This window comes from Plutella xylostella, chromosome 31 (assembly GCF_932276165.1).
Source record: "Plutella xylostella chromosome 31, ilPluXylo3.1, whole genome shotgun sequence".
Taxonomy (NCBI): domain Eukaryota; kingdom Metazoa; phylum Arthropoda; class Insecta; order Lepidoptera; family Plutellidae; genus Plutella; species Plutella xylostella.
Genome location: NC_064011.1, coordinates 5,529,802 through 5,551,906, shown reverse-complemented (window position 1 = coordinate 5,551,906; position 22,105 = coordinate 5,529,802). Strand labels below are relative to the sequence as shown.

Genomic DNA, 22,105 nt, shown 5'->3' with positions numbered 1-22,105 from the left:
GTTCTGCTGTACTTTTTAGACTTATTGTATGTATGCCGTCGTAGCCAACGCTGTTTTTATTTTTTAAAGATTTTATTACTTTGACAATCTCTTCAGTCCCAGTTGGTGACATAAATATTGACTGTGGGTAATTATTTACATTCTTCGCCGTATTTGTCATGTCAGAGACAGTCTGTTTCGGAGGATTTATTTGGTCAATGAAAAAATTATTAAATGCATTGGCAATGTCTTCTGGTTTAGTCAGTATAACTTCGTCATTTTTTATTCTATTAATTGAGTCGTGTGGAAAGTTATTTTTATTTTGATTAATGATTGACCAACTGGCTTTTGATTTATTTTCTGACGAGTCTATGAAAAAGTTGTTTTGTGATCTCTTAGTAAGCCTTATATTTTTTTTGAATCTTTGTGAGTATGTTTTTAATCTTGTTTTGTTTTCTGGAGTTGGTTTCTTTCTATATTGCCAGAGAAGTTCTCTCTGTTTTTTACTACATACTTTGATACCCTTTGAGATCCACTTTTGTTTTTTGTTGATTTGAATTTTGACATATTTGTATGGGAAGCATAAATTGTAGAGAAGTAGGAAAATTTCCAAAAATGCATTGAAAGCCTTATTACAGTCGTCGGTTTCGTATACATCTGAAAATGATATACTTCCTAAATGTCTATTAAATTTGTTAATGTTTTCTATACTATAGTCCCGCCTTTTTACTTTCCAGAATTTAAATTTACAATGTTTTATTACTGGAATTTTTAACAGTTGTGCCGTATGGTCAGATAAACCAAAGTCTAATACTTGGCTCATTGCACCCCTTTTTATGTTGTGAGCAAAATTGTCCAAGCATGTTTAACTAATTAATCTCGTGGGTTCTTTTATTTGTAAGACAAGATTGTACCCCAATAGAAAGTTTTCAAATTGGTTTGCGGTGTTACTTTTCTTTAGTCTATCGATGTTAAAATCTCCGCACATAACAATTTTTTTATCACCATTTCTGCATAGATTGTTAAGTATTATTTCAAGTCTTTCATAAAATATACTGAGATTTATACTGCGTTGTTGACTTTTCGGAGCTCTATAGATACATAAGACAATTGTATTAAGATTTGTAAGCTCGACAGCGCAACATTCTACGAGACCCAGAACTGACAGTTTTGAAATGGATGATAGCTCTTTGAAAGGTTGGTCGTTCTTTACAAGGATACATGCGCCCCCTCGTTTTACATTTCGAGAGAATTGAGCTGCGAGTCTATAATTAGGAACTGCTATCAATCCTTCCTGCCCTGATACAATATTGTGTTCTGTAATGCAAATTACATCTACTGTCGAACCTTGAGTGTTCAAGCGATTAATAATCCATAGGTTTTGTGCTGATATTACGTTTATTTACAAAGAAAACTGAATATAATACAATTTATACAGATGCGTATCGTGACGAGTTCAGATTGAGAAGAGAAAATTTTACCGGCCTCTTTCAGAGGATTCTTTCAGTTCTTTTGTTTTTAGTTTCCGCCGACCGCCACCAGGCCGCGCGGCGGTCGCGGCGCTGCAGTCGCGAACATACCGCCGGCCTTGGAAGAACCTACTTCCAACATCTAGGTCGTAATCGTAGGTGAAGCCGGTAATGATGATGAAGAGGGCTCTGGCTGAAGAGGCAGTGGGCAGATCTTCGAGAAGGCGCGGCGTACCACGCCCGTGGCGGTGCGTATGTCTGCCACTCGAGCTACTCCGTCTGTGCCCGGGAACAGCTGCACGATTCTTCCCAGTCGCCATCTCAGCGGTGGAAGGTTGTCCTCTTTGATCAACACCAGACTGTTCATCGTGAGTGTATCGTGGTTGATTTTCCACTTGGTTCGTGTTTGCAGCTCGGAGACGAATTCTTTTGACCATCGCCGCCAGAAGTGCTGTCGAAGCTGTTCGACTCTGTCGTATCTGTTGAGCCGGTTGGTCACGGCTGCTGTCAGGTCCTCGGCTGGTGGGGCGGTCAGGGGGCGCCCGATGAGGAAGTGTCCCGGCGTCAGCGGCGAGAGGTCGTTCGGGTCGGCGGAGAGCGGCGACAGGGGGCGGGAATTTAGGACGGCCTCGATCTGCGCTAACACAGTACTAAATTCCTCAAACGTTAATCGAGCATCACCAACTATTCGCCTCAGGTGACTCTTGCAGGACTTTACTCCCGCCTCCCACAAACCACCAAAATGAGCAGAGTAAGGAGGGATAAAATGAAATTGTATACCCTGATTAGCCGAGTGATCAATGACCTTTCGTTTATTTTTGTCACAGAGTAAGGGAAATTGCGTTTCTACGCCTACAAAGTTTCTTCCGTTATCTGAAGTAATCGAAATTGGTTTACCGCGTTTACTATAGAACCGAATGAGTGCTAGAACATAATCATTTGTCGATAAACCGCTAACTAGCTCCAAATGAATCGCTCGCGACGATAGGCAAACAAATAAACATATGTACCCTTTGGTAAGTGTCGCTCCTCGACCTTTACGATTAAGTATGCTCACTGGCCCAGCGAAGTCTACTCCGGTATGTAAGAAGGGAAAACTGCCCTCCAAACGGTTAGCAGGTAGGTTGCCCATGATAGGACTTAGAACCTTTCCCTTCAATCGCGTACATTTTACACACTGATGCACTACTTTTCGAACTAAGTTTCTAGCACCAATTGGCCACCAGCTATCGCGAATGTTTGCTAACATGAGCTGTGGACCAGCGTGTAATAATTGTTTATGTTCATAACGGCACATCATTAAAGTGAATTCATGTTTACTGCACAATAGAATAGGGTACTTTTTCCCATATTCAAAACTAGAATTACCTAATCTACCGCCTACACGTAAAACTTTGTCTTCGTCTAAAAATACGTTTAAGTTTAGGTATTGTTTCATCTCTTTATCACGACTCAAGTCCTTTTTGTGAATTAAATTATCGTATAATTTCGGAAATGACTGTTTTTGTGACATTCTCGCGAGTAAAAGTCGTGATTCTTGTAACTCATCAGCTGATAATGAACCGGTTTTTCTAATCTTACTACTTCGGCAGTTGTTTACAAAGCGTAGCAAGTAGGCAGCTATACGTTGTAACCGATTGAATTGAGAGTATTCAGTGAAGTCAAATAACTCATCATTAGGCTGCGTACTGACTAAGCTCGTCGTATTATTTGTCGGTTTCATTTCAGGTAATGACTCGAAATGCACTTGATTCGTCTGACTAGCTGGCAGTTCAGGGTTATTTAGGAAAGACGGTCCATTCCACCATAAACTTGACTTACCTAATTCGTCTAAGTTAAGCCCTCGCGAAACTAAATCCGCGGGATTATGTTTGCCATCAACATGTAACCACGTACAGTTACCTGTCAGCTCGTTTATTTCGGTAACTCGATTCTGTACAAACGTTTTGAGCAGATGGGGAGACATGCGAAGCCAGCCCATGACTATCGTGGAGTCTGTCCAAAAATATATGCGATCGAATGATAGACGTAACGCTTTTATTATCGCATCGTATAGTCTAGCGCCGATTAACGCTGCACACAGCTCAAGTCTGGGTATGCTACAAACTTTTAAAGGTGCAACCCTACTTTTCGCGCAATGTAGTTTTACAGTTATATTGCCATTATTACTGCATGATCGTATGTAGGCACAGGCCCCGTATGCCTTTTGTGATGCATCAGAAAAGACATGAAGCTCTCGCACTTCCGTATTATCGCTTGATATCCATCTATCTATTTTTATTTCGTTTAATGTTCCTAGCGTACTTAGGAAACTATTCCACATGCTGACTACGTCATCGGGGACCGCGTCATCCCAACCTATCTTAAGCAACCACAACTGTTGCAGCAGGATCTTCGCTTGTATCACTGCTGGTGCCAAGAGACCTAAGGGATCGTATATTTGTGATAACACTGACAGGATAGAACGTTTTGTTAGCTTTGATTCACTATCTAAACTTAATTTTGTCGTGAAGTGAAGTTCATCGCTCGCGCTTAACCACCCAAGTCCTAACGTTTTGCTCTGTGTGTGCGGACCCTTAGCTATTTCTTTAGATGCTGTGTCACTAACGTCGAAGTTAAATGTCCATTTTCGCAGCGGAAAACAACCCGAATTCAATACCTGTGACGTTTTCTCGCATGTAGCTATCAATTTTTGTTGATCATCATCACCCGTAATCAAATCATCAACATACATATCGTCTTTGATCACCTTGGGTATCAAGGGATCATCGCATTCCTCAGCTAACTGTCGTATGCATCGCATGCTTAGATAAGGCGCTGCAGTTGTCCCATACGTTAAACTGTTCAACTGATATACGCCTAACTCATCATCAGGGTTTTCCCGCCAAACTATACACTGCAAGCTACGTTGATCAGGCTGTACATTTACTTGCCGAAACATTTTCTCGATGTCTGCGCATGCTACGTATTTATGCTGCCGAAATCTTAAAAGAATCGAGAATATATCGTTTTGTAATGACGGCCCCGGTAACATAATGTCGTTGAGCGACTTGCCTGATTCAGTGGGAGTGTTCGCTTGGAAAACTACTCAAAGTTTCGTCGTCTCACTGCTTTCGCGAAAAACACCATGATGAGGTAGAAAATAGTTCGGAAACTGGACTTCGTCTATTTTAGTCATGTGACCTAGTGATTCGTATTCTTTCAGGAACTCACTGTACATCCGTTTGTACTCGGGTACACGGTTTAGCCTTTTTTCTAAAGATAAAAAACGTTGTTTCGCGATTTTATATGAATCTCCGAGAGATTCAACTGGTTCGTTTAATGGCATTCGTACTGAAAACCTACCACTAGCTTCCCGTATTGTCGTACTAGTAAATAGATCCTCGCATTTTTGTTCGTCTAATGTAAAACTCGGTTTACTGTTAGGTACTTCCTCAAGTTCCCAGAACTTACGTAACTGTGAATCAATCGTTTGAGTGAAGTTGCACTGAACTTGATTATTCATGCGCAAGTCAGTGTTTGGAATCGGCCCTGAAACTAACCATCCTAACTTAGAATCGATTAAGTAGGTACCGCTCGATAATCGTATTTTTCCTGATTCTATCAAATCCCAGAATAAATCAGAACCGATCAGCAACTCGACTTCTGAAGGAACGTGAAAACTAGGATCCGCTAACCATATATTTTCAGGGATTCGTATATTTTGCACATCTACACGGGTAGATGGCAAGTGTGAGGTAATACTAGAAAGTACAATACATCTTAAAGATGTACTATAATCCTGAACCTTTGATCGCATCGTTATATCGCATAAGTGATTCGTATTGGTGTGCTTGTTGCCTACACCTGTAACGTTTAGAGTGGACTGTATTAATTTCGTATTTAATCGTTTACTTAATTTCTCCGAAATGAAATTGTGTTCGCTGCCATTATCTAATAATGCACGGGCGGTGTGATACTCATTATTATCACCGGCGACATCGACTAGCACGGTGGACAATAAGACCCGGTTTAACAGCTGATCGTTAGACTGCAAATTTGTATTGTTTGGTTGCGACCCTAGTGTGCTAGACAATGACACCGACTCTTGAACTTCGTCGGGTAACACGCGGGTACTGCTATCGTTTTGATTCGTATGAAGTAGACTGTTGTGTTTTTGTTGACACTGCCTGCATGGCCCGAATAAACAGTCTGCTACAGAGTGACCTGCCCGTAAACAGTTCACACATAAACCGTTTTGTTGCACAATTTTAGTTCTTTCACCTACTGCAATGTTAAGAAAGTACGAACACGTAAACAAAGGATGACTTTTGTTACACATTACGCAGTTCCGTGGTGAACGTTTATATGTCGACTTATTTTTATTAGTGGAGACGTAACTGTGTACATAATTATTTTGTGAAGATCCTTTCTTTTCGTATGCGACTTTGCTTTCGGTTGTAACTTGCTTAACTGTGCCTTTTGAGTTAGATTGGTTCGCATTAACCATTTCTAAGAAGTCTGCCCTATTGCGAAGAAACGTCATCAAGTTGTCTAACTTTAGTTTATTTGACTCCGAACTAGAAAGTAAGGTACCCTTGTGCTGTTCCCACTCTCGCTCTGAGCTCTCATCGAGTTTAGTAACAATCAAATATATTAATAACGTATCCCAATGGCTCGTGGGCTCATGCAAGGTTTGAAGTGCACGTAGGTTCCTTAACACCGTATCTATGAGCTTCCGTAACTGCCCAGGCGACTCCTTACTAACCGTGTGAATGTTAAAAAGTGATTTAACATGATTATGAACAAGTAGCCTATCGTTATGGTATCTCTTTTCGAGAAGCTCCCAAGCGTGCGTGTAATTATCCCCAGTAAACTCTAAAGCACTAATAACTTGAGAAGCGCTACCAGTTAGTGACGATTTTAAGTAGTGAAACTTTTGAATGCAATCTAAATCAGTGCGTTCATGAATCATCGTTACATATGAGTTTCGAAACTCAAGCCAGCGATCATAGCTACCGTCAAAGGAAGGGAGTTTAATGTCAGGCAATTTTATATTAGCGAATGGAGCGCATTTGGCACTAGAACTAGGCGATTCATCGTCAAGCAAGCATTTAGCAATAGCTATGAGGTTAAAATATTGTTCTTCGAATGACTCGCGGTAATCCAATTGCAACATAAGCTCATTCTCATCGACTAATCCTTCTATATCGCTCTGAATAGCATTAAAACATTTATATGCATCCTCCATCGACTGAATTCTAACGCTAACTTCGGTTTTTTGCAATTTATCTAACGTACTATCTTTAAATTTTGTAACGTACTTTTCGAATATTGTTAATCGGCATTTTAACGTACCTCTCTGTTTCTTAAGGTCGCTAATGCGTGGATTACAAGGTGACCTACTCCTACTAATATCCTCTTTGCTCATTTTGTCAGTTTATAGAAGGCAAGAGTACTCACAGTTATCCTGTGCTGCGCGCGCCACGTGAGCCGAACAGCAGGGTCTCGTATACTGAAAATGAGTGCACAAGCTATGTTAACACAGATCTCTGGCAAAGGGCAAAGGAATATGTAGATGGAATGTCTTGACCGTGTTCTCGACGCCGCGCTGACTGCGTGGAGACCGCCTCGAAGTGGTGGGATTCTCGCTCGCCTCAGTGGGACATCTGCTTCTCTCGTATGTTTCTCGTTTCAGGATGCTCGTCCAGCGTATCTGGCGTCTGATCCAGTGGTTCTGACTACTTCTGACTCGTCGACTTCGTATTCGCCGCACGTACTACTGGATTCGTCGAAGTAGACGTGGCTCGATGACTCGTATATTGTATTTTCGAATTCTTCAATTTTCTTGTTTTATCCGGCTCGAAGGACCAAATTTATGTTCAAGCGATTAATAATCCATAGGTTTTGTGCTGATATTACGTTTATTTACAAAGAAAACTGAATATAATACAATTTATACAGATGCGTATCGTGACGAGTTCAGATTGAGAAGAGAAAATTTTACCGGCCTCTTTCAGAGGATTCTTTCAGTTCTTTTGTTTTTAGTTTCCGCCGACCGCCACCAGGCGGCGCGGCGGTTGCGGCGCTGCAGTCGCGAACATTGAGACATTAATTCATTTAAATATATTGTGAGTAAATCTGACTTATTACTAAGACCTGCAATATTCTGATGAAGAATTATCATATGTTTACATGCGAAATAACTCAGTGGCCAGTCCAGGTGCAGGTTCACTGTCCTTAGTTTCTTCAGTATTGCAGTCTAATATCTGAACTATTAAATCATGTAGATTCTTCATTATTACATTTATGCCTTTACTATTAACTGTCCCTCTTCGGTGGTCAAACATTTTAGCGTTATATGTCAGTTCTAAGTTAGAGTCAAGGATATATGCGTATTCATAGGTTGCTGCATCCAGCCATAGAAGGTTGTTGAAGGTTTCTATCCTATAATTAAACATTGTTTTATATTGGGCACATTGGTATGTTGGCAAGCAGATTATAAAGTTCGTGTGTTGAAATTTCTGTAACGTTGACTTTATTAAGTTCACGAGGTGAGCATAGTTGTTAGTCTCTATGAAATCTTGCTCACCGATCATTATCACACAAAAGTCTTCATTTGTGAGATTTTTTACACTGTGCTCTATGCCTGTTAGTAAGTTCTCTACACCACAGTTCGTTTTCAAGTAATGGTAAATTTTTTTATTACTTTGAAATGTTGCTTCAGCTGTTTCTAGTACATGACTGTTTCTATTTGTACTTAAGATACTTATTTTAAGTGTAGTATTCGTTGTAGATAACTTGTTGTTTGAGGTTTTTTTTATGTAATTTTCAGAGTCAATTCTAGTCTTTCTATTTTCTTCCGTTTTTTTCGTGTCCTGGTTTGTTGTTTCTATATCAGTTAGATGTACTAAAGTCTGAGTAGTTTTAGCTTTTCAGTCATCGACCTTAAGTGCATTTTTGCTAGGCGTCCTAGTATGTGTAGATGACTTTGGTTTTTGGGGTGTCGAATATTTCGACAATTTTTTTAATAGCTCATACTTTTTTCTGAGTGCCTCTAGTTCCGAAGTCAGACTTGCATTTTCTAATTATAGTTCTTTAACCTCGTTGTGGGCTATAGCTAGCTGTAGTTTAAGTTCTTCTACTTGTGTGTTGACACTATCACTTTCATCGTCAGATATATTAGGTAAGCTACATGAGCTGCCATCTATTATTTGGGAAGATGTATCATTGTCTGCTTCGTTTTCCGTTTCTGATTTAGTTCGTGCACCACGACGAAACGTGATATTACCGAAAAATGACATTTTTTCAATTTGTTTTAGTGTCTCTTGCGTATATCAGTTAAATTATTTTTTTTCTTCAGTTATCGTCATATAACCTGCATATACAGCAATATTTTTCCCATCAATTAATTTTATTCCGTGTAATGGAACGTTTAAGTTGGAATTATTTATTTCATATGGCAACACTGTACTTGTCACCTTGTCATATTCTGTGATGTCATTCGATCAAATGTCAAAATTGTTGTGCTTTGCGCTTGCGCAAATTACGATAACTGGACGCCGAAGAGGGTTTTTAAAAACTCAAATTGATTTTTGAGATATTTAATTAATTAATAAATGATTACATAGAAGTGATTAAAACTAATTTATAACTATCTGATCTCGATGATCAGAGGATTGACCTTCGGCTACCGCGATTGGAGCACAAAGACACCTTCAACACTGAAAACTGTCCCACGGAACTTTTGGAATTTACTTGTCAGCACTAAATGAATAATGAAGCAATCACAATACAGTTCCTTTGAATATGGGTATGACGAAATATGTGTAGAGAGGGCTTGCACTCGTAACACCTCCCCTCCTAGACGAGTGACTATTTGCTGACGTGTACAGCAAATGTCGCGGCTTTCCTTTCCTCCAGGGACGTCATGGACTCATTCGTAGAAGAGGGCAGCTTCGTTTCAGCATTCGACTGCAGCTTTGGATTCCATTTCATGTTTCTTCGACGGCGTTGAATCAGTATAATAATTGTCAGTACAGATGCACCGGATAGTATGATGATGTACACAGGTATAGTGGTGTGATACAGTGAACTCACATCAGCAGTATCGAGTTTCGCTGGCGATTCTGTCATAATTTGCTGTTGAATATTGTGCAATTTATTCAAGTCGATTGTTGTAAAGTTATAGCGAACTCGTGATTTTGATGACTCCGGCAATTTCTGGGAAGCGGTGATTTCAACGGCATATCCAAGAACTTTATTTTCGATGTTGTAAGCAGTGAATTCTGGGGATTTTATATAGCAATTATGTGGAATTGTAGCTAGGAAACTGCCTTCTAATAGTCGATGTTCTTCTTGACCGCATTCTAGTTGCACCTTAGTTGGTTTCGGGAATGACATGATATAGTGTTGACTATCTAGCTCCAGTAGAGCTTCCTTGTACAGAGAGATAGGCGTGGGGTGGCACGTTCCTTCTATCTCCTGTTGGTAGATGAGGTCATAGACGCAATCTCGATGTTCCTTGTTCTGGATCCGCGCTTTATGATTGCAGATGTACCACGTAGAGACTTTCTGGCATTCAGCCTCCATGTAGACAAATTCCTTGGAATTAGTTGCCATAAAAGGGAGTGTGGGTAGGATAATTTGGGAATATTTGTTAGGTACGGGACAGAGTCTATAGAGGTCATACGTGGGCAGTAAAACTAAAGGAAACTTTAATACTATAACTATTTTTTTCTCTATGAAATAGTATCCTAAGCTAGTTAAATCATAGTAATACCTAATATCTAAACTTAAAATATTATCTGAAGTATATAACTGTTTTAATTTTTTCAACATTCCTTTCAGATCTTTGCTAGATAGTAAAGAATGATGAATGGATTTAGTGCGGCTAAATGCTAATATATTTTCTATTCTAGTAATTTCGTCGGAAAGCTTTTGAATATTATAGCTCAATATCGTGAACAGTTGCGACAGCTGCATATATTTTATTGAAAGGTCCTTATCAGTACTAGTGACATTAACTATGTAACTGATAGCCTTTTCTAATGTTCGCTGATTACTACTTATGTTATTCAATACCTGACTTTGCTGTAAGGATAGTTCCTTAAATAGACTAATGTGCTGGGACAAACTTTCAGACAGTAAATTTTCATTATTCTGCAGAATTTTGAGTGCATTTTCGAATCTCAGAGCGTCATTGTTATCTAAGTTTCCGGATATACTTTTTATAAAGGTGCCTAACGGGTTAAATAAACCGCGTTTAACTCGAATAGGTTCAAAAGTGCTGATTTTAGTTGAAATTTCGTTTAGTCTATTAGTTAGGTGAAAGATAATGTATTTAAAAGATAGGAAGTGCTGATTTGGAATCCTGTTAGCTAAGTCAGTAAGTTGAATTTTTATAAGATCTATTTGTTGGTCTATTTTTTCAAGGTCTATCTCTTCAAGGAATGTGTGGTAATGGGAAATAATTTTAGTGGGGCTAAGTCTGAAGGGTAGTAGTCCAGGGCTGTCAGCTAAACTGTCAAGTCGGATGTTGGTTGCTTGTGGATGGTCGGCTTGTGCTTGGACCACCATTAGGGTCATTATCGGTCTGTAACAATTGAGTTTTATTAGGCCTTTTAATTCTAGCTTTAGCGATGCGTCCGCGCTTTTTTGATGTATAGATGTGTATAGGTAAGTTTGTTACGACTTTATCGTGAGTGTATCGCGGGGCGAGCTTTTGTCGCTGTGCGGCAGGGTTTCGAATATATATCTCCTGGTTGACGTCATAGTCTACTACAGGTTCACGGCTAACGTTACGCTGTGTCATTAAGGACTCGCGGTTTGACAGTGAAGACTCATGAATGACACCATATACAGTCTCCATTGCTCGACGGTGATCTTGTATGTACTGTTGGTATAATCTTAGGTTCAAATCTAAGTCAGTGGGGTCTCTAGGATCGTAATGTCCAGTTATTAGTTCGAATGGTCTAGCTTTGGTCAAACTATGTGTTGAACTATTATACGCTATTAGTGCTATTGGGATGAGGTTAGACACGGGCTCGTTTCGGTATTGTAATCTTAGTAATCTCAGGTGTTCAAGCAGTGTACTGTGAAAACGTTCTATGGCGCCGTTTTCGTTTGGGGCGTGTGCTGCTGTGGTGTGGTGGTGTATCTTGTGCAATTTGAGGAATTCGCTTACGACTTGATTATTAAATTCAGTTCCGTTGTCTGTTGTGCAAGTAAGGGGAAAACCGTGATGACTACTGAATAAGATAAGAGCTTTTACTATGTTCGGGGCGGTACAATCTGGTAACCGGTACGCTTGGGCGTATTTTGAAAATGTATCGATTATGGTTAAGTATTTTTCGTGCTCAATAGTTAACACATCCATGTGGATTATTTGAAATGGCTTTGAGGGCGGGGGAACAATCTGAAATTCCTGACGCGGGGGTGCACGATCGTACTTTGCTCGTCCACATATTGAACATTCATTAATAAATTTTGTGACACTCTCTTTTAGCTTTGGCCAAAAATATCTTTGAGATAAGGAGAGGTGTGTTTCATTTATGCCACGGTGGTTGGTTTTTCCTGTGTGGTACTTAGATATGATGTCCTGTTGTACTAAGTAGTCGGTTATATCTTGTAGTTCTCTTTTAACTAGGACGAGGTTAAGGGATGAACTCTGTATAGTTTTTTGTAAAATCGGGACGATAGTATACATTTTATCTAACGGTTCTACCAGGATTGCTGTCTTGAATTTGGGATCAATGTGATTTTTTGCCACTGAAATTATGTCGTTTTCGAATGAATTCTCGCTGACTTTTATTATGGTTTTTTGAAAATTATCGAATGGTTTTGTGGTTTTTGGTTTCGCTTTATTGATTTTATTGACAATTTTAATGTGAATTTGTCTTTTGAATTTATACAGGGGGTCATCAGTAGAAGGTATTTCTAAAATGGGATCTTCTACACTAGTGTGAGCTGTAGTTACGGGTAAGTCATTCTGTAAGTCGTCATCGAAAATTGGGTTTTGACTGGGGGCGGTATCAGTTGAAGATTGACTCCGCAATGGTCTTTCATCTGGGGCGGACAAGGTAAGGGATGATCGTCTGGATGATGAACTAGAGCTTATGTTCACAACTACTGACTCTAATTCATTATTATTAATTTCGATCCGAGATAGGGCATCGGCGTTCGTATTATTTTTGCCTTTTTTATATATAATAGTATAGTCATAGGCTGATAAGCTGAGTCGCCATCTAGTAAGGCGTGGATTGGGCTCTTTAAGATTCATAAGCCACTGCAACGGCTTATGGTCGGTGATTATTTTAAATTTTCTGCCAAAAAGGTAGGGCCGAAAGTATTTAACGGCCCACACAATAGCGAGGAGTTCCTTTTCGATAGTGGAGTAGTTAAGCTCACTATCGTTAAGCGTTCTTGACGCATAAGCTATTGGTCGGTCAGACCCTATTGGTCCCTGCGACAAAATCGCTCCTAGGGCCACGTTACTGGCATCGGTGGTTAGTAGAAACTCTTTACTAAAGTCTGGGTAGATAAGTACGGGGTCATTAGTCAGTAAAGTTTTACAGTGTTCGAAACACTTTACGTAGTCGGGTGACAAATTAATTTTCGCGCCTTTTTTCAAACAAGCAGTTAGCGGTTTGGTTAGACGAGCGAAGTCGGGGATAAAACGCCTATAGTATCCTAATAGCCCGAGAAAACCTTTTATTTGTCTGGGGGTCCTGGGGATGGGATATTTAGTTATTGCTGAAATTTTCTCTGGATTGGGTTTCACTCCCTCGGGTGTAATCACATGTCCTAAATATGGAGTCTCGCGTTTTAAAAATTCGGACTTGTCCATTTGAATTTTGAAGTTAGATTGTCTGAGTCTGTCAAATACTTTTCCGAGGTTAACTACGTGTTCTTGCAGTGAAGTACTGAAGACTAATATGTCATCCAAGTAAACTACACAAATCACATTCTGGAGGCCTCTGAGGATGTTGTCCATCACTCTTTGGAATGTGGAAGGGCTGTTCTTAAGACCCATGGGCATACGGAGAAATTCGTAGTGCCCATGGCCGTCGGCTACGCTGAATCCAGTCTTGTGGATGTCTGCTGGATCCATTTCAACTTGGTAAAATCCACTACAAAGATCTATGCTAGAAAAATAGTTACATCTTCCTAGCTTATCTAGGATGTCTGAGATATTAGGGATGGGGTACTTGTCATCCACGGTCTTTTCGTTGAGCTTCCTAAAGTCAACTACTAATCTGTGCTTTATTTTGCCAGATGCATCGGCTTTCTTGGGTACGATCCATATTGGTGCATTCCAAGCAGATGATGAGGGCCTAATTATGCCTTGGCTAAGCATTTTGTCTATCTGATTCTTAACTTCCTCCCTATGAATGTAAGGGTACCTATAGGTTTTGCTATGTACCGGGATTTCGTCTTTTGTGATAATTTTGTGTTTGATTTGGTTGGTAAAAGTCAAAGGCTCGTTTTCTAAATAAAAAATGTCAGAGTACTCATTACATAATGATAATAAGTTGGCTTTCTCCTCTGGGTTCAAATGGTCGGTGCGCAACCGCGATAGGACTTCTTGGAATCGCTCGGTCTTGCCATTGTTATAATAAGTGCATGGCATAGTCTGTTCGCTAAATATATGTGCGCGCATTGGTTCGCTTAGGGTGAAAATTTGGTCATTGTGGGTCGGGTTGGAAATTTCTATTAGAGCATGACTATTTTTGGCAGTAGACAAACAATCTATGATATTGCAACCACTAATCGTTTGTCCGTCAATAGAAACGTCTCCTTCAGAAATGTCAATCGGCACATGTATTATTTGGGTGGACTGTGCGGGTATGATAACTTCAAGTAAGTTAGTACTTTGTCCTGATTGATACATGTAAATGGGATTTTCTGTATATTCAGTCTTTAGTGATCGGGACTTAAGGTCAATTTTTGAATGCCACTGTTCCAGCAGGTCGCATCCAATCAATCCATCAAAGTACTCATGAAATCGATAGATATAGAGTTTGATTGGTTTTTCGTCTTTGATTTCCGAAAAACATGGGATGGTTATAGAATAATGATTTTGGGTTGTCGCGTGAATGTTGGTCACTGTGAACGGATCATAATCTGGGGTAATGTCGGCAAAAAAACTTTGTACTGCTTCGGGGCTGATGAAAGATTGATTCGCGCCTGTATCGATCAATAATTTTAATGGTGGGTTATTGATTTGGATGTACGGTAAGTTACGCTTATTCTGTGAATTAAGTTCTATTCTGGGGCCGTATTCAAATGGTCCTTGCAAAAATTTTCGTCCTCGTTTTGGGTAAAATTTTCAGTCTGTGGTTCGCTAATAGTAACTACGTTTTGGTCATAGTTATAGTCAGTTATGTAAGTTTCTGGACAGTATTCATAGTAATTGTCTGTAGCATAGTCGAAGTCGCTGAAATAAGGGTCACATGTTTCATTAACATTAAGCTGCTGCTGCTGACGGTACTGCGGTGTAGGAGGCAGCGTACGGGCGGGTGGGTGAGTCACGCCACTCATAGGCCTAGGGTATTGCTGTTGAACGCTGTAAATGTGTTGGGGCATGTTAGGGCGGGGGGGAATCTTAAACCCTGTGCTCATGTTAGATCGGGGTAATGCTTTCATCATTTGCTGTGTCCTAGAAATACCCTGAAAAGGTGGTCTGAAATTCGACACTTGTGGTTGTTGTTGCTGATTAAATTTTGGTGAAAAGTTAGAATTAATATTCTGCATTGGTACCATGATATTGGGCCTAAATTGTCCTTTAAACGGGTGATTAAATAATTGATTTGCATTGGGGGAATTGTCTTGCGAGTTGTACATAGATTGTTTCCTAGGATTGGTGCCATAATTATTTTTACTTTGCAAGTACATGACATTTAATTCTTCTTGGGCAAATTCTAATGCTTTTTCGAGTGAATCAGGACGCATGCAACGAATGCGAGAACCAAGTGGCTCGCTTAACCCACGAATATAGGTTTGTAGAGCTAGTTTTTTATAGAGTTCGCGCTTGGCTTCAACAGTTGTTGAAACGGATTCATGCAGTTCTACATAGGTCATGATGGTACTTAGTAGATTTTGTACACGCTCATAGTATACTTGGGGGGTGTCAGATTTTTGGGTTAACATAGATAAGTCGGTATATAATGCTGTTTCGTCTCTGTGATCCGAAAAACTATTAATGAGGGCATTTCTTATGCCATTCCAGTCCCTGGGAATGCCATTTGTTGCTAGCATTCCAGCAGCGGGTCCCGTGATTTTATTGAGGATACCATTCAAAAGGGCTGAGTTAGTAAGTTCATTTCCAGGGGCTGGGTTCATATAATTTAAGATCAGTTGATCGCAAATGTCTAAAAATCTGACCAGCACGTTAGTGTTACCATTAAATTCAGGAACTAACCTAAGAGCTCTCCAAATTTGGTCTGTGACGTCGTGCATGTTGCTAGGACGTCCTTCTGATGCTACACTCGGAGTACTGGAGGGTGTTCTACTCTCCATCTCTGAGTCTTCTTCTAACTCTTCTAATTGATCTAATAGGTGTTTATGAAATCTAAAAGATTGTCGAAGGCTAGTTGTACTGGGTTTAGAACCCTTATTACTCCTTGGGTGGAAAATTTTTACTACTTTAATTTACTACTAGTTAAAAATAGGATCTTAATGGGTAGGGAATGGGAATAGCAACTAATAGGAATATTGTGCTACTCACATTAACAGATGATTCTGCATAGCGCCTGGGCTCATCGAGGTTCGGATGAAGACGCGGGTGGGTCCTCTGTCGGCGACACTTGTAGGTTCGTAGAGATAGTCAACGCGGCGGCGATGCTGCTATCAGTAGATCGAAGTTGGATTCACTGACTCGACTATCTCTCCGTCGACTGCGCCAATTACGATAACTGGACGCCGAAGAGGGTTTTTAAAAACTCAAATTGATTTTTGAGATATTTAATTAATTAATAAATGATTACATAGAAGTGATTAAAACTAATTTATAACTATCTGATCTCGATGATCAGAGGATTGACCTTCGGCTACCGCGATTGGAGCACAAAGACACCTTCAACACTGAAAACTGTCCCACGGAACTTTTGGAATTTACTTGTCAGCACTAAATGAATAATGAAGCAATCACAATACAGTTCCTTTGAATATGGGTATGACGAAATATGTGTAGAGAGGGCTTGCACTCGTAACACGCACGATGTTGGAGTTTTATTGGTCCTTTATTTTGAAAAACGAATATGAATTTCAAAATTTAGCCGTTTACATTGATTATCAGCGAAAAGTTTATCATAATATAGTCGGCTTCAGTGTTATTAAGGGCCGATTTTTCAATGCTCAGATAAACAGATAGATAGCGTTTATTCGACAGATAGCGAAATATTACATTTTTCAAATGTCAGATAGAACTTATTCGTCCAATAACTCAGTTACCTGGAGAATAAATCTATCTGCTGCTTGGGCCGCCAGATAGCGCTTATTCGATTGATAATTTGACATTTGAGGTTATTAAGTAAGTTCTTTTTTGTGTTTATACCAATTCTAAACTATACAAGCGCAGAGAATAATCGTCTTTTCAATGGATATTTTCGATGATATTGATGATTAGGCGATCGAAAAAGAGGCAGTAGGTAATGAACGAATATATTAATCCTGTTGAAAGGAAAGTCAGAGTCGTCAAAACTAGGCCTGATCATTACAGCATGTGGGATGCAAAAGAATTTCATCGCCGAAAGGCGCCAGACTACAAACATTATTTTTGATTTATTTTTAAGCATTAATTTTATAAAACAGGAATGTAGCAGCACTTCCTTCATAATAAAATATTAAGGTACATATAGTTTCATTTTATGATAAGTAGGTAACCTATGCTATATATAAGTATCTAAGACATCCCTCCTGCTTGGCGGGATGATCTTCTATGTCCAGTAGTGGACTGCTATAGGCTGAGGAGAAAAGAGAGAAACCATCCAGTACTTGATAATAAAACATAGGTGTTATTTCTTTCAGTTTTTATTCATTAAATTTAAATTAAGGATACGTTGAATGCTAATGTTGGAGCAAATGCCTAATAAACACCTTTTCTTCTACATCGTTAAATGAAGGTAAATTTGAGGGCGCACTTCCAGTATTGTACATCTCCTGCCTTTGCAGGGAAGACTTCTTCTTCATTGTTTTTTTGATGCCCTCGTACTTTAGGATTTTCCATGAGCGGACACTTGTGGTTGTACCACTGGAGTTAAAAGAAAACTCAATTTTCTTCCATGCAGTCTCCTTATCTTTATTTGTTGCAGCATCGGTCTTTTTATTTTCTATGACATGTTTGAATTTATCTACCAAACTCACTAACACAGTAACTTCAGCATTATTATTTGCAGCAAATTCGCCGAACGCTCTCTTTTTTGTGATTCCATTGCGATCCAAAAATAACAAATATAAATACCAAAATAGAAACAACCAAACCAAACAGTCAGTGAGGCTTGTGGCTTGACAGTGACAGTTGACTCTGACAATCAAAATAGTAGTCTGTCCTGCTTTAGCACTAGTGTCTGCATATATTTGTTTCATCTTTCCAGAGTTCAAGTAGAAAAATCGGTAAGATAGTTATCTATGGAATAAATCACAATTGAAAAATGGTTTAGCAACTATCAAGCCAATAAACAGCCAAATAAATTTATTCGTTTGATAGTTATTTGACCTATTATCCTGCCATTGAAAAATCGGGCCTAAGTGATATAAAATGTCGGGAACTCACTCGCACAGGTTAGTTGAATGATTCTCAATAGGTTTCACAACTTGATGATAGAAAAAATTAAATGTTTTCTATTTATTTGTGACTGAGGTACACAATAACAAATTTATGTATTTTTATTTTTTGTAAAATCGATTTGGAAGAGAAGTTATAATTTTTTTAATGTTGACAACGCAAGACAGACGCAATACATTGCGTTTCATGAGTAGAGGGACTCTACAAAAGTCTGTCTGTCAGTTCCTGCTTATATTTGTTTTGTTACATAGAATTGGTGTAAACCTTAAATTATTTTTTACTATTTAGTAGGTGTGGGTCGTTACGTGATTTTCACGAAATGTAACGTAGCGACTAGTTTTATAACTATCTAAATTTGTAACTAGCTATTTCTTCAACCGGTTATTTTAGATAGAATAGAATAGATATTCTTTATTTGTACACAAAAACATGGACAAGAATTACAAAAAACTTAATCTAACACACATGTACAAATGGCGGCCTTATCGCTTAAAGCGATTTCTAGACACAAGTTATTTTACCGAAGTATTACTATAATTACACGAAAATTACTATAATGCATAATTAGTGACTACGTTACTTATTCCACGACGACCGAATGGCATAGTGGTTAGTGACCCTGACTACTGAGCCGATGGTCCCGGGTTCGATTCCCGGCTGGGGCAGATATTTGTTTAATCACAGATATTTGTTCTCGGGTCTTGGATGTGCCCGTAAAATGGCAATAGGCCCGCCCCCTATTACATTGGGACTAACATAACACTCTGGCGAAAAGTGGGTGCAGCAATGCACCTCTGCCTACCCCGCAAGTACTAATGTACTCCACATTAGTACAAGGCGTGAGTGCGCTTGTGTGTGTAGTGATTATTGTAAAGACGACAAAACATTTGTAGACTGAATAAAAGAGTGACAGGAAATAGTTCCAAATTGCATCATTACTCCTTCTGGTCATCGTTATTTACAGTTTACTGCAATCACTCATCACAAATCCAAGTTTATTTATACAGTTTTTTATTAATCAACAAAATAATTTTCAAAATCGGTCCATAAATGACGGAGTAATCGGTGAACATACATAAAAAACATACAGACGAATTTAGAACCTCCTCCTTTTCTAGAAGTCGGTTAAAAAGTGTGATTGTTTTCAGTCCTGTTGACTTTAGTAGGGAAAGCCCTGTTGAGTTTTCTCCGCTTTCTCTGGTTGTATTGGCCATAATACCCAACAAACATTTTACCCTCAGTTACAGCTATTTTTATAACTTTAACCTGTATAATTGTGTTATAATTATCTCAGTTCTAACATAAAGCGATAAAGATGAGTTAAAAAATGAAATTAGTGTTAACTGCAGGTTTAAGTGTTAAAATGGTATTAGTCAAAGCAATTATAATTAAGATGTTATAGGTTTAAACTGTTTCTAGAACCTAAAGCTATACAAGAGTGCTCACTGACACCTGTTAACACTTATGGTTGTTAAGTGGTTTCCTTTAATACTCATATAAATCTTTAGGTGTCATTTTGCATTTAGGCTGCAGGAATTGGTTATATAAGAGATTTTGTCAAGAGTGCAGTAAGACTATAGAATATAGATTCTTACAGTGTTGGAAAACTCAACAATGCAGTTTTAATCTTTAAGGTTAACTTAACTTACGCTTATTGCGTTAGGCAAGTAGACTGTAAAAGTAACGGTGTTAAGCAAGACTGTGCGGATCGACTAAGACTGCATAATACCCTTGGCTAAGGGTGTTCTATTTCAAAAAGTGTAATAGATGACTTAGGTGAGTCTATATGTCTTAAATGTAAGTTCGCCATTTGCATTGGCGACCTAACCTATAAATTACTGGGATAAACAATATTTTGCTTTAAAATACTTACCTATTTATGTGAATTTTGTCATTCCAGTCATGCCAATCGATTTATGAAACTAATGGATACAAAAAAATACAAAATTGAGTCGTCTATTTTATATTTACTTATGTTTCATTTGAAATCCTTAATAAATTCGGAGCGCATTAAAATTGAGGTGGGAAATATGGTATACATTACAGTAAAATTACAATGGCATATTATTTTCAATTCACAAAACATGTAAAGTCAAGTTAATATTATATTTACTGTTATTTAGTATTAATCAATACTGTCACTTAAATACTGTCGCGTATGATTGCTGTTGACACTATTATTTTCAAACACATACAACTTGTATGGTAAAAGTGTATTCGAAAAACGGTAACATACTCACTTAACCCTTTTTTACCAAACAAATAAGAGTCAGGGTGTCAAATAACCATTCTACAACTACAACTATACCGGTAAAAGTTCTAGCTGAGAGTGATTAAACGCTCTTCTATAGTAACTTTAGCACTTCAATGACACCGTACTACAGGCTTTCTATAACTTAAACACTTCAATGACACCGTTTTACAGACTTTCTAAAGCCTTTACTCTCAAAATCGTGGGCCTCTTTCGTGGTTATAAGTGAGTTAGAGCACTCTCCTACACTCTTATACAGCTATGTCTTAACACTTTAATTTTCGAATGGAACCATTATACAAGTTATATGAGAGTTTTTTTAACGCTACGATGTTAGTTGGGTATGGCCACAATATCAAATCGATAATATCTTGGTGATACCTAAATCGATTTGATATAGAATTATCTTAATGTTTTTAAGCTGAAGTGCACAAAAAATGTCATATGAAATTCTTTTATTTAATTTATTTGTTTAATTGCGTTTTGAATATTATTTTAAAATGTTTACAATTTTGAGATTAGACACAATACTCTCTTATTTAAGTCGAATAATGCACATTTCATTATTTTGATTCGTTTATTAAGGTGTTACCTACTTATGCAAAACAACCAAAAAACTCATTGAAATATGGCTTAATTTTTTTTGGTTTTCAGCGTAAAATTTTGACAAAAAATAAAAAGAAACTTAAATATTAACCCCCTTATTCATAGAGAAGTTACAGAACGTTTTAACTAATAAACTGTTTTGACCCTCCCTAACAGAAGGGGACAAAACAGTAGGTATATTAGTTAAAACGTCTTACATAACTTTTCTATGAATAAGAGGGTCAATATCTTGGAAATGGTTAAGTTTCGGATAATGCATTATAGGGTTCAATCGACTGGAAATGCCTTTTCTATCACCTCCTGAAAGGATCAGGTCTACTTACCAATAATCCTGTATAGTGATTTTCAGAGGCAAGCCGTGGTCGTGTGCCATCTACCCTAAACTTTTCATCACTTACTACTGTTAGAATGTACCTATTGTAAACGCTACCTTTTGTATGAAGAAAACAATACAACTCTGACTTTAACAATAATTTATTTCAGTGAGACCCTTGCACGTAAGTAAACGTCATATTTTTTAACCATTGAGTATGAATGGTCTGGAGACGATATAGACGGACGGTCCCCTCTGCCGGGGTAGTGGGCCAGAAAGGAACACCGATTTATAAAAACTACTAAATTTTCACTAGACTCACTCGAGTTGTTGGGCTGGAATGTGAAACGGCGAAATTCATGAACAAAATGCCTAATTTCTAAGTTACTTGCGTCAGTGTTTGGTAAGAAATCACATTTTAAAGCCGATCCGCACATATCAGTGTTGCCTCAGTGCCGGCACAGATCCGGCGCAGTTCAGTGTCAGTGAAAATTATTCTTTCATACATTTTATATGAAAATATTCAACACATTTACACTTGTCAGTGTCAGTGTTGCTTCCGTGCTGTCAGTGACAATTGTGAATATGTTCATAGAGAATACACCCGAGTCCGCGTTGTTCTATGATAGAGAATGAAAGAATAATTTTCACTGACACTAAACTGCGCCGGATCTGTGCCGGAACTGAAGCAACACTGATATGTGCGAATAGGCCTTAAAGCC

The 22,105-nt window shown here is 38.5% G+C and overlaps 1 protein-coding gene across 1 annotated transcript; it reads right to left on the bottom strand.

Annotated features, from left to right (window-relative positions):
• Nucleotides 1-1,477: 1,477 nt before the first annotated feature.
• Nucleotides 1,478-4,699, bottom strand: LOC125491099. The gene is given in 1 exon segment (XM_048632194.1): nucleotides 1,478-4,699. A coding segment is annotated over 1 exon segment (3,078 nt). The 5' UTR covers nucleotides 4,669-4,699; the 3' UTR covers nucleotides 1,478-1,590.
• Nucleotides 4,700-22,105: the final 17,406 nt, after the last annotated feature.